We start from the raw sequence: 13,535 nt of genomic DNA, 5'->3' as shown, positions 1-13,535 counted from the left end.
TCGCGCGCGCGCGTGTGTGTGCGTGCGTGTGAGTGTGCTCGCGCGCGCGCGTGTGTGTGTGTGTGTGTGGGTGGGTGTAGCCGCGTACCTGTCATTGTGAACGAGCCAACAAACAGTCCAATGTTTCGACCTGCTAGCAACTGCGCATCGGATTCTGATGTGCCTCCGGTGGTAGCCTTCTTCGTCTTGCGACCTGCCCAGAGACCTACAGCTAGGATGAGCAGGTAGAAGACGATGACGGAGATGATGCCGCTAATATTAACCGCCATTGCTCCTAGCAGAGTGATCTGGAAAAAAGTCAACGCAAGAAGTTGTCGTTAGAGAGACTTTATAGCCGGCGAGGGTCCGTCAGGCTGGTCACCGTCAATGCTCAGTTTATGCTCCAATAGCGTTTAACAGAACTGGACGCCCGTCTGCATCGCACTAGACGTGACGCTGCAACCAGCAACGGAACAGGAACCTCGCTGGCTAAAAGTTCTCTCTCTCTCTCTCTCTCTATAATGCCACGTCATTGGGCGACGCGGCATCACCGACAGGCGGCAGCACGTAGTAGCACAGAATACTTTTGGTATCTTCTGCGTATGGTTCTCACATCTATTAACCGGCCTCCCAGCCACAAGAAGGTACTTGAGCCATTTTAATAATAAAATGATAGTAAATAAACACAAATTGTATTTACTACCAAAGTCTTAATGTTTATCAACTCTCTATCGCCTATTATTAGTAATAATCCCCTGTAAATTTCTTTCAAATGCTGCTCTACAACACGCTATCTTACCGCACGTACGCCACTGCACATATCCTCACAAGGGGGTTGTTTCTGTGAGTCTATACACAAGAAGATGATTTTGTATATGCCATAGAAAATAAATAAGGAATAATAATATATAGGCATCAGTATTAAATGTAATTTGTTTATTTACAATCATTTTATTAATGAAACAAGACAAGTTCTTGTGCTCACAGATAGGCTAATAGAAAGAGATAAACTCAAGCAATATGAAAGGCAAATAAAGTGTTATTCCTCAGCCTACTGATGACTGTATCACAATTATCTACACTACAATGACATATTGTAATATCTATTTAAATTAACAATCTTATCGAAGGGCTACTAACATGGGCTGAGCTATACATAACAATTCACAAACATAAATACAATATCAATACGGTGAGCAGTGAAAAATTATACTCATATAGGATGAACTGGATACTGAACAAACCAAAGAATATCTCGTGGTATGTTGCATGTATCAAAGACGATCTATTTGACATGTTTGAAGCTGGCTGCATATTTATTACATACATTCTGTTTTACAAAGATTTAATATGCCACTCTGAGTAGAAACACTTACCCATTCTTTAAAAAATTCCGTTATGGCGAATTTTGGTTTCGTGTCGCGAGCAGTCATAATTTACAAATTACGTATCGTAATCTTGTAGATAATGGTAACTTCAGAGTCCATAGGACTATAACAAAGACAAAGTTTGACGTCAATCAGATCGGTATATCGACCCTGCGTATAGCAGCAGAGGTTTTAGAATAGCAGTTCACTAAAAATGATGGGAGCAAGATCCAGTTATGAATTACTGAAACAAAGAAACTAAATTTGAATTGGTTCTTTGAGGATGAGACATAGCAGAAGCAGTGGTCATATACAGGTGACCGAGTACACCGAGATAATATTATGAAGCAAGACAGAATACAAACATTACCGTGGTCAAGATAAATCGTGTAAAAGCTTACGAGTTTAGTATACAGAACGCGAGCACGAAGGTACTATTACTCTTAAACACACAGCAACATTCCCAACAGAAGACAACCGACATTAGCATTTCTGCGTCAGACACAAGGAAATTGTGCAATTGCCGGCAGTGTTCTCCAAGGCTTTAGCAAACGTACCTTCTGTTTGTATCCCTACAATACAAAAACGGACTTATGAAAACATAGTGATACAATGTAATATCGAGAACATGCCTCTCTGAGCAAATCCCAATGACACATAATCACATGCTCAACAAGGAAGACTTTTCAGGCCTAATGCACACATAAGCTTTGCAATTTTTACTATGGATGTAAGATTTTTTGGCAGTCGTTTTATGCATCTGAATTGTGTCACGTAGTGTATGAGTTCATTTCAAAATGTTTGACAAATTATCAAATCATTTGTGCTTATTACGAGGCTGTATACCGTGCTAATTACGTAGCAGCAGAAATTTAGGAGAGTTTAAGTTGACGGTATAATATTACACGTCATGATTTTAATTTAAGATCCTATGCAGTCGCACCGACTGAGGCACAATTAGATCTTATGTGTAAGTTCAGCAAAATGCAGCTGTAGCTAACAATAACAGTAACATTCATCAGCTAGTTGGCTGTTCGTTTGAATTTGTATTTTTGAATAGGGCTGTGTAGATATTACTCGGCCATTAATTGTCTGCTCAGGTTGCTATAGTAGGCGTGTTCACACACAAGAAAAACCGCGATGCTAATCGCGATGGAAATACCGAGATAATTGTGTCGTTGTTCACACAGGCGGAAATATCTCGCTAATCGCCGAGCAGAATAATTCTATTAATCGAACTGCGCATGCTCACTGTCGGATGTTGATACGATCGCTTGGAATAATGGGATAGAAAATACCGAGATTATTTGCGCGAGCGTTCACACACACGCCGCGGTGCAATTAATCGCGCTAATTCCAAATAATCGCAGTCAAAAGTGCGATTTGCAGCGCGATGCTGATCGCGATACTTAGTGAGATTTTTGCGTTCACACTTGTAAAAATCTCGGTATTTCGATCGCGATGCAAAAACCGAGATTTGCATCCCGCTAATTCCCGCCAGTGTGAACGCGCCTATTGACGTTATCTCTCAGGTTAATTGCTTGTGCCAGTGACCGATGCATGGAAATCATGAGTAACGCCTCTTACAAACACGCCGCATCGGCAGGTGCACGAGGGAGTCCATATATCTGTATACGCCCTAGAAGGGGTTTGTCTATATTCAGGCCGGTACGGGAGATTACGGTACGCATATATTTGCTAATATATTGACTAATCGCGCGTCAATAAACTCAATATTCACAGAGAGTATAGCTAAGACATGTGTCTATAGGTATCTAGAATATATTATGCAAATGATCTCCCGTACCGGCTTGAATTCATATACTCTCTGTGAATATTGAGTTTATTGACGCACGATTAGTCAATATAGCAAATATATGCGCGCGGAAGTGAATTACAGATGATTAAATTTCTAAAATTCTAGATACCTATAGACACATGTCTTAGCTATACTCTCTGTGAATATTGAGTTTATTGACGCACGATTAGTCAATATATTAGCAAATATATGCGTACCGTAATCTCCCGTACCGGCCTGAATATAGACACTCCCCCCTAGAAGTGACCAAGCAACCAGCACCGGAACCGGAACCGCAACCTCGCTGGCTAAAAGTTATCTCTTTAACGCCACGCCAACGCACTACGCAAAATAACTTTAATTAACGCAAAATTTAAAAAAAAAAGTTACGCAAGATAACTTTGTAACAAAACCCTGTGACACTTGTTAATTAAAACCATTTATAAAAAAATTGACAAAAATAATATCACTAAATGACTTAATAACAATGTGATTATCATTGTCACACTTCCATGGCAATTAATACCACTGCACTTCGGAACCAATATGCCATTATTATATTAGTAGATATAGCCAGTCGACCGTAAACGCTCGACCGTAAAAGTCTACCGTGCGCGTTGCCACATCGTTGAACCGTAAATAAAAATGTTAGTAATTCATAGAGAAGCTCAACTCAACAGCTAGTGCGTGGCAGAATATCAGTGCGTACGATGCATCAAGAATATAGCACCCAGTCCAGAATTATAGGGTTCGAAAATGAATAGATGCATGCCCGGGAGATATGCACAATGCGATTTCAGGACTAATTGTCAGGATACATCCCGAGCGAAAAAGACATATTCAACCAATTAAACTGCTATAGTAGACATAGATATTGGACGAGGAAACACGAGGAATTAAAGGCCATCCATTGGAAAACAAAACGGATAGGACATATACAGAAAGAGGTTTGTATGCAAACACTATCGGTTAGTGCAGATCACTCGAACTATTCTTCCTGCAGTGCGCAAACAAAACGTACACATTTTGTCGCTTGTTGCTTGATTCTAATAAACACAGCTCATTCCAGCGACCCGCAACTCTGTTCCTCCGCGTTCGTTCATTGACCCCGTTCCAGTATTACGATCACATTATAAAGTCAGAGAGTCCACACGTGATACTGATAGGCACATGTTACAAGCGATGTAAATGATAGACTACATACGACTCGCCCCCCACGTTCTCAACACGTGCATCAAAAAGGAATACGAGTCGTCATCAGTACGCCATTTAATTAGTTTACTGCGAGCTGCCTCTATTCGCTTTTCAAGTATAATTCCTTTATATCCAATTAACTACTACAATAGTCTACACAGCTTCCAAATAGTATGTATATATATATATATATATTAGAAGTAAAAAGGCACGGACACCCATGCAGATGTAGAAAAATATGCTAAAACTGTATTTAATACAGACTTTTTTACAAAGATTGTATTTGCTGCACAAGCTTAATTAACACATTTCTCTTATCACGTAAAGGATAATTAATTTACTCGAGTTATCCGCGCGAACTCTCTGTGAACTCTAAATGACCGCTCAGTGTCTAATCAAATATATTTTACTTACCAGATGAATTGAAAGAGTGGGGAAACCACGAGTCTCGCATGTTTATCGCTGTTCCCGGTTTATCCTACAAATCATGTACCGCCGCCATGTTTATCGTAAACACTCTGTTTGCAGTTGAAGATCATGCAGCGTCGGAGTTTGTTTTGTGTTTGTTTCCGCAAAGTATGTCCGCGGCATAAACATTGTTTTAATCTCTCGCTTGAGATTGTGATCACTGCCTGTGCTTTTCGATTATGATCGTATAACAGGAAATTGTCCCCCTTTGCAAGATTTGGCCGTCCACGAGCATGCGCAGTTAAAAGCCCGCGACTCAAATCTAATTTCTAAATATGCATTATTCTCTAATTTACCTACCTGTTTACAATTATCACGTCTGGTTGTCAATCTGGTTGGTGTCTATGTCATTTATCGAACATGTCAGGAACATCGAGATCGTATCGTCAAATTATTAGTAGGAACGTAATCTCTATACGTTATAATTTCGACAAAATGCAATTTCATTCATTTCGTATAAGCTAAATGTACAGTTATGTATGCCATGTAGTACGCATTGCAATCTATTGGCTAATTTAAATTTCATTAGTATTGTGTCAACCAGGGAACTCTATGATTATCAAAGGGAGCAATCAGAAGTTATTCCCCATGTCAAGTTACTGCGACGGAAGTTTGCTGTATATACATTTTAAAAGCATAGTTTCAGCAAAATATTTTTTATTCGGAAGATACTGGGTACCCCGCATACTCGCTAGATTACAGAGAACTTCGATGCGGCTAGTAATAGAATCGCATATAGATCTATCATATTAAATGACTGTCGGATATGCGCTCTTTATATTCAACGTATAATTATTTAACAAAGGAGGCGAACATAATAGCTCTATATTTCACGTTGGACACACCATCGATTGGCTCACTTAAACTTAAATCAAACATAACAAAAACCAGGAATTTCAAAACAGAAGCAACTCTCTTGTTCTGTGCATGCAGACGGTACTAAGTTGTTAACTTGCGGAAGAGAACTCCCATGCGAAATTTTGTATTTTATATATGTGCGATTTTTAATTAAATTTATACGTTACCGATAGTCAATAACCCCAAACCGCACAATTCAGATTCGAGGATACTGAACGTCTGTACAATATTTGCTTGCAAATTTGAGCTGCTGTGCACAGCTAGTAAAATTACCAATCTCTGAAATCTTGTTTCAGCGCAATTCTCGTAATTCCTAATCAGAGAAACATTGATCTAACAAAACCCATTAAGGAAATACATACACGTATTTAATTGTGTCTCCACTGTAATGGTGATAATACCGAGAATAATATGTGGACGCACCCCCTCTTTATCCGAATACACCTTATGTATGTTAAAATCAAGATTTATCTCACCAATGAACATTGCTTGAGTATGAACGAATAAAATTTAATATTAACTTTAAGGTAAATATTTCATCCGCCATAGACGAATATAACCAAGCTTCGACGTAAACAATTTATCTGCTATTTATGAATAAATCGACTCACGCACTGTATAACTGAGTGTTACTAGATGTAATGAATTGCTAGAGACCGCATCAAGTTAGAAAGAGTTCACGCAGCGGAGGTATTACTAATGACAGAGATTCAAACTTACACATAGATACTTACTCCGATTATCTACAGACGGAGAGAATGCAAACCGCTAAGCAAGTCACAAGAGAATTTTCTGCGGAGCCAAAGCACAGTGTCGTCTTGCATGTAATTGCAACTAGGTTTCGCCGAACGACCACAAACAGTGTATTATTAGGCGATAAGATTTTATTGCGTGGAGTGACAACTACCGGTTATTTACCCAGAGATGTATTGAGCGGAAATTATTTGTATTTAAATGGTAAAGGCAGTAGCAGCAATAAACACCGCTTATCGGGCATCAATAAGACAGTAAACTCAAGATAGAAGAGTAAATGTTGAAACAGTATATATGTCGATGCAGCGGAAAGTAATAAGGCTGAGGCCTTTGTTCAATAAATTCCTATGTCGTTTGCCGTGCAATGATTTGGGTTGGTTGCTAGCAGCCTACAGTGGACATACGTGGAGACTCAAGAGTGTAAATACTTGTTTGACCAAAGAACCCGTAGTCGGGATAACGGGCTACGACATATCAATGCGTATAGTCACGTGACGAACGTCACATCAGTGGTAGTGCCAGAGATTTGGGGGAGGGTGGCAAACGAGAGCGCATATGAAGCGAAGCGCAAACGAGCAGGAGAAGAGAGGGCATTGTTAGAATGTATAGAGTGCAGGGAATGGCATTTGAAACACATGTCAGTGTATTAGGAGCTTAGATATTTGATCACAACAAATCTTTTTTTCAAATGAACGGGTTCTTTCCATTACAACTAGCAGCGTAATGATACTTTTACGTTTATTATTTGCACATAATGTTTGATAAAATAAACCCAACACCAGCTACAGCACAGTAAAATTTCATACAACCTCGCGTTATTGTTTTTGTGCTTAGCGATGAATGTGCTATTTATGAATACATTACTAATCTAAGTCTACAGAACTATCAGATCGCAGCTAACTCTTTTTGAATTAGTAGATAATAACAGTGATAAAACATACCAAATTAACATATCTAGAACTCTGCATGGATAATATATATATATATATATATATATATATATATATATATATATATATATATGACATACCCTTCTCTTTTGAAGAAAACTACCGATTATATTCGTACAATGATCGTTGTATTACTACAATCCATAACGCAAACAGCAACTATATAGGGTTGCGGCCACCGCGATGGCTTATAATTAACTAGAACAGACAGTGTGTGGCGATAAGCACAACAGCGGCCATCAACCCAAACACATGCAAGTGGCGCTGCGCGCCGTTTACTACAGCGAACAGCCGCGTGGGGGCGCCAGTGCCATCACGGATCTTCATCGGGATAGCGTAGATTCTCGTGCCCGTCGGGGGCATAGCATCCAGGTTTGCGACGTTCTCGAGTGACGGGATCTCGTTTTCAGGGCCCAAAAAAATCTTGTGCACGGGAAACGTCGACGAAGCACCGTAGTCAATAGATACGCAGTCGACACCGTAGACGCTAATACTTCTGTTGTCGACTAACCACTGAGCCGCATCCCCAGACAGCCCCGGCCAGCGAAACTTTGACTTAAAGGGGTCGTTACTGTCTACCATACCAAGGTAATCTACCTCACTTGGCCAGCGTCGGTGCCAGCCCGTGTTCAGCAAAAGCACGGCTCCATCTGGGATGCGGCCATAGTCAGCTTCCCAGTCCTATTAAACACAGACATGCATGATCATATATCTAAAGTATTTATAGACGGTGAATTTTGTACTGTATACGCTCGGCTGTGGAGAAACATAGCGATGCAAAAAATAATGTGCAGTTAAACGCAAACGGAAAGCGAGCGGTTGGCTCTGTCTATAATGTGCCGTTAACGACGAGAATTGTGTAAAGAATATACAGTGTTTTTTTGACACAGAATGGAATGACGATGAGGTGACGCGGAACGATATACAAAACGCCATATATCCTCTCACCAAGATGTCCTCCACGGTGACCTCGTAGTCTGGGTTATCTTTGGTCTTGCTAGACACGTCGATGACGGCTCCGGGACCGATCATGGTCTTCAGCGATATCTGATGGACGGGCTTACCATCCTCGAAAAAATGCGTCGGCGCGTCCATGTGCGTTCCGGCGTGTTCGCTCGTACAGAACCGATTCTCCGCGTAATATATGCCACCTGGCGTCTTACCCTTGAAGCCGACGCTGATGTTAAACGCTAGATCCGTCGGCCATGCTAGCATGTCGTCGTTTAAATATGTGTGCGTTAGGTCGATGACATCCTCGTCTACCTCGCAGCTACCTCGGTCCAATATGGCGGCAGCGAAGACTAGCGTTGTTATCAATAGACGTCCGATAATTACGGCAGCCATCGTTTCCTTGCTGGTAACAAATATAAGAAACCAAAACGATTAAAACATTCTAAGCTTAGGTAATCTGTATATCCACCAACTGTCTAATTACATAAAATATTTGCACCTACATCTATAGTATTAGATATATATCTCTTATCCGCGGTCATTCATCTATGCATCTTTCCATCCATCTAACTATTTAATAATGCAATCAGGCACATATCTATCCATCCATCCATCCACCCATCTATCCATCCATCTTACCTCCCACCCACCCATCCACCCATCCATCAATTAATTAATCAATCCATCCATCCATCCATACATCCATCCATACATCCATCCATACATCTATTCATCCATCCATCCATGCCATGCTGCCATACCATCCATCCACTCCATGCATCATCCATCCAATCCATTCCATCTCATCCATCATATCCATCCATCCATTCCATGCCATCCATCCGTCCATGCCATCCATCCATCCATCAGTCCATCCATCCATCCATCCCATCCATCCATCCATCATCCATCTCATCATCCCATCATCCATGCCATTCTTCCATCCATTCATCCATCCATCCATCCATCCATCCATCCATCCATCCATCCATCCATCCATCCCATCCACACCATCCATCATCCCCATCCATCCTCCATCCATCCATCATCCATCCATCCATCCATCCATCCACATCCATTCCATATCATCATCCATCCATCCAATCCATTCCATCCATCCATCCATCCATCCATCCATCCATGCCTGAGCCATGCCATCCATCTGCATCCAATACCATCATCATCCATCCATCCATGCATCCACCATCCATCCATCCATCCATCCAATCCATCATCCTCCATCCATATCCATCCATCCATGCCAATCATCCATCCATCATCATCCATCCATCCATCCATCCATCCATCTCCATCCATCCATCCATCCCATCCATCCATCTCTCATATCCATCCATCCATCAATCCATCCATCATCACGCCATCNGTCCCCCTCCCACTCACGCGCACACCTCCTCCCCCTCCTACTCACGCGCACACCATTCCCCTCGCTACCCTGCCGACTCTCCCCCGCCTCTCTCGTTACGGACTCGAGGCTTTTCACTGCCCCGTGCTTTGATTAAAATCTACATCCAGTTTCAAAAGTCATCGCCGATTGATCGTAATTAATTTGTAATCGTCTTTTAGCCTCAAGGAAATGTCTCGTTAGCGGGTTAATCACCGAACGAGTCAAGGTTTTAATTGTCGCCGTATTTTGAAAGCGTGTAACGTGATTAATTCAACAGTGCGAGCGTTCTTGCACAGGGTTTTTTTTATTAATACGTTGCTGCCATGCATCCAGATTTAATTTATTCACTTCAATGAGTCGTCTAGCTGCTCTTCTTTTAAATGGTTTAAATGGACGAGTTCTATTTTGCATTTCTACTGACTTTTGTTATCGTATGAGCGTTGTGGCGTATCCAGTGTTATTCCGTCGTAGCATTAGGTTTAGTGGCTAATGTAACTGTCATGTTACGGCATGAATATATATATATATTTCCATATTCATATATTCATATATATGTATATACATACATATATACAGTGTAGCCCCGTTATAACGCGATGGTTGGGGTCCATAAAATGTCATCGCTAAATCGGGGTTATATATATACGTGGCTATATAAGAGCAAAAAAATGGCTATAAAAGAGGTCCAACGACTCATCGCATTATATCCGAATTCGCGTAAAATCGGAGCGCGTAAAATCGAGGTTCCACGTACTGTATGTTCATTATTATAATGTGTTTCATGTTTAAGCAATTGTGCGTGTGACACTGCTTTGCAATATCCGTTGATCTTTTTTTCCCCAGGGGCAGAGAAATTCCTGAAGGATATAGAGCGGATGATAGGCGTTCAGAGTAAACTGTGGCACTACACGTGGATATTCGTGTGGAAGTTTGCATGTCCGCTGACGATAGGGGTAAGACAGCGCTTATAACATATCATCAATAGCTAATAATGACAGATCAATCTATATTCAATATCTATCAATATTCAATTTAATTTCAATTCTATATAATCGATATCAATCTATATTAATCTAAATAATAGATCAATCTATTATTATTCACTCCTGATATCATCAAGAGCTAGGCCTAATAATAGTAATAGTCCTACATACATGTATTAAACTAGTATTATTAATATTATTAGTTCTTGATATTTTGATATCTTTCGTATTAGAATCTCAGATGGCTTAATTACTATATTCCTATAGCTAATTTGTCCACGTTAGCATGGCGTTCAGCAGACACTTTTTTAAACGAGATATATATATAATATATAATAATGTATATAAGTATATATAATAGTACGTAAATAGCTGTAAAACTGTTAACCTCTGTTGGGTAATTACCTTACAAAAGATATGCATGTATGATGTAGATGGCGCCATCTATTGGCCACGGTCGCTAATTCTAAACTTTGACTGAACACATAATCGGGAGTAAATAATCACAATTTGGTTTGATTTGTGATTATTTACTCCTGATATAACGCAAGAGCGTTCGCGAATGCAGAACTACATCCTATCCGCAGATGCGTCGGTACTGAGTGATGCCTGCATGTACTCGACGACAATCTCATCTCTTTTTCCAGTTCATCCTGGTGTTCAACTGGCTTCAGTATAAGCCGGCCTCGTATGGCGACTACGTCTACCCGGACTGGGCCAACGCCCTCGGCTGGATTATCGCCTTCGTCCCGATCTCGGCGACGCCGATACTAGCCATCTACAAGCTCTACAAGATTCGACATTCGAGCCAGCCGATATTTCAGGTAGGTCGCAGGCAGTCGATGCACACCTGTGAGAGAGAAACGCACGGACACCCGATAAATATACGTATAGATTATGGATATGGTTATGTCATAGTCTGAGAGAAAATGTGGAAGTGATCTGCAGACTACGTGGATTACACACACACACGCACACGCACATGCAGACGCACACGCATACGCACACACACACGCACGCGCACGCGCACGCACACGCACACGCACACACACACATGCACACACGCATATATATAAGTTCGACCCCACCACCCACTCACCTACTAAACATTTGCCCTCTGTCTTCCAAAATGTGGAAGTGATCTGCAGACTACGTGGAGTACATTATATATATATATATCAGCTTGACCCCCACCACAGTGCGTGCGTGCGTGCGCGTGTGCGTGTGTGGTGAACGTGTTCGTCTGTGTGTTGCGAGGCTCTTCATTGTAGCCAGGTAACAGATACAGGTGAGTAGATACACAGGTACGTCTACGTTTGCCTTCAGGTGTGGGGAGATGCGGCTGTACAGATATTCTTCGCCCTGAGTCCCGCCTGGGGAGGCCTTATAACTCTGGCAAGCTACAACAAGTTTCACAACAACTGTTACAAGTAGGTGTAACCCATATCGTGTAACCGTAGAAATAATACTAGACTAGTACTAGTGTCTGTATATATTTCAATGGCTCTACCCATAGAAATAATATACTAGTTAGACTAGTACTATAGTGTCTATATATATATTTCTACAAGGGCGTAGCCAGGAATTTGGATTGGGGGGGTCCTCGAGCGAGTAACAAGGTCTGGTGGTCTGAAATTTTTTTTTTTTAGTTAAATGTAAAAATAGTGCTTTAAAATCAATTTAGACGCTGTTTTGTTGACAATACTATTTCTTCTATACTATACACCTTTTAAGAGAAAAAGAAAATAGAGAAAAAAATGTTTTTTTATGATTTTGATTTTGATTGGGGGGGGGTCCTAGGGCCCCCAGGACCCCCCTGGCTACGCGTTTGTATTTCTATGGGTGTAACCGACGTCATTATTGTTCGAATGTAATTATTTGGTTGGATACGACGATGGCCCCTCTTCCTGCTTCTCATCTTAGGTGTTATCAGCGTAGAATGTCTCAGGGGCGACATTCATGATTCATGATGATGACATTTTTGTAAGACTTGGATGACATCTTGTCCTTCTGTCGCACATTACGTGACATTTGTCATCGTCTCTATTCAGCTACTTTTCTAAATGTCGTTTGTACATTTTTAGACAAAATTTTCCATTGAATTTCCTCGTCTTTTTCTCTCTTTCTCCCTCTCACTCTCTCGCTCATTCCCTCTCTCTCTCTCTCCTTCTCTTCCTCTCCCTCCCTCCCCTCCCTCCCTCTCTCCCTCTCGCATTCATTAATTGCTGGTGTCTTTCAGGGATGCTCTCATCGTGTCGCTCAGCAACGTGTTGACCAGCATCTTCGCTGGATTCGTCATCTTCTCCGTCATCGGCTTCCTCGCTCACGAACTCGACAAACCCGTCGAGCACGTCATCGCACAAGGTGAGGGGCTGACGCGTGGGTGGAGACGGGGGAGGGGTGAGGGAGGAGAGGGTGAGGAAGGGAGGGGGGGCAGGTAAGGAGGTAAAAAAGGTGTAAGGAGGAGGAGGGGAGGGACACGGGGGAGGGGTGAGGGAGGTAGGGAGGGAAAGAAGGACGCGAGATAGGGGGAGGGGCGCGGGATAGGGGGAGAGGGACACTGGTGATGGGAGAGGACACGGGGGAGGGGTAAAGGTACGCGGAGCAGGGGAGGAGCTGAATCTTCTCCCGGGCACGACGACACTACGTAACGCCCACCGCCTGCGCAGGATGTAGGTACGCGCGGTAATAAATGCTTTCACTCCATTCGCTTATACTTTCCGTCTAATGGTGTGTGCGGAGTGGATCTAGGGCAAGGGCGTCGGAACTGCCGCGGCAGCCGCGGCGACCGCCGCGACACTTTTTTTAGGCCATAAATTTTCCGTAACC

The 13,535-nt window shown here is 41.9% G+C and overlaps 3 protein-coding genes across 3 annotated transcripts in view; 1 reads left to right on the top strand and 2 right to left on the bottom strand.

Annotated features, from left to right (window-relative positions):
* Window positions 1-484, bottom strand: part of LOC106816907 (high-affinity choline transporter 1-like) — a 16,906-nt gene extending 16,422 nt beyond the window's left edge. The window contains exon 1 of the mRNA XM_014821550.1: window positions 89-484. Within this exon, the coding sequence (XP_014677036.1) occupies window positions 89-269 (181 nt within the window). The 5' untranslated portion in view covers window positions 270-484. The remainder of the gene's footprint in view (window positions 1-88) is intronic.
* A 6,425-nt stretch (window positions 485-6,909) lies between these two features.
* Window positions 6,910-8,717, bottom strand: LOC106816908 (kynurenine formamidase-like). The gene is made up of 2 exons (XM_014821551.1): window positions 8,316-8,717; window positions 6,910-8,048 (listed from the first exon to the last, which is right to left on the bottom strand). Exons 1-2 carry the CDS (start codon window positions 8,709-8,711, stop codon window positions 7,566-7,568), a joined length of 879 nt encoding a protein of 292 aa, XP_014677037.1. The 5' UTR covers window positions 8,712-8,717; the 3' UTR covers window positions 6,910-7,565.
* Window positions 8,718-10,391: 1,674 nt separating this feature from the next.
* LOC106816906 (sodium- and chloride-dependent glycine transporter 1-like) overlaps window positions 10,392-13,535 on the top strand; it is a 17,939-nt gene continuing 14,795 nt past the window's right edge. The window contains exons 1-5 of the mRNA XM_014821549.1: window positions 10,392-10,440; window positions 10,567-10,676; window positions 11,354-11,530; window positions 12,033-12,136; window positions 12,946-13,070. Of these exons, the coding sequence (XP_014677035.1) occupies window positions 10,392-10,440; window positions 10,567-10,676; window positions 11,354-11,530; window positions 12,033-12,136; window positions 12,946-13,070 (565 nt within the window). The remainder of the gene's footprint in view (window positions 10,441-10,566; window positions 10,677-11,353; window positions 11,531-12,032; window positions 12,137-12,945; window positions 13,071-13,535) is intronic.

This window comes from Priapulus caudatus, unplaced genomic scaffold (assembly GCF_000485595.1).
Source record: "Priapulus caudatus unplaced genomic scaffold, Priapulus_caudatus-5.0.1 Scaffold1525, whole genome shotgun sequence".
NCBI lineage: Eukaryota > Metazoa > Priapulida > Priapulimorpha > Priapulimorphida > Priapulidae > Priapulus > Priapulus caudatus.
The sequence above is the reverse complement of the archived record's forward strand: the minus strand, read 5'-3'. Positions and strand labels throughout refer to the sequence as shown.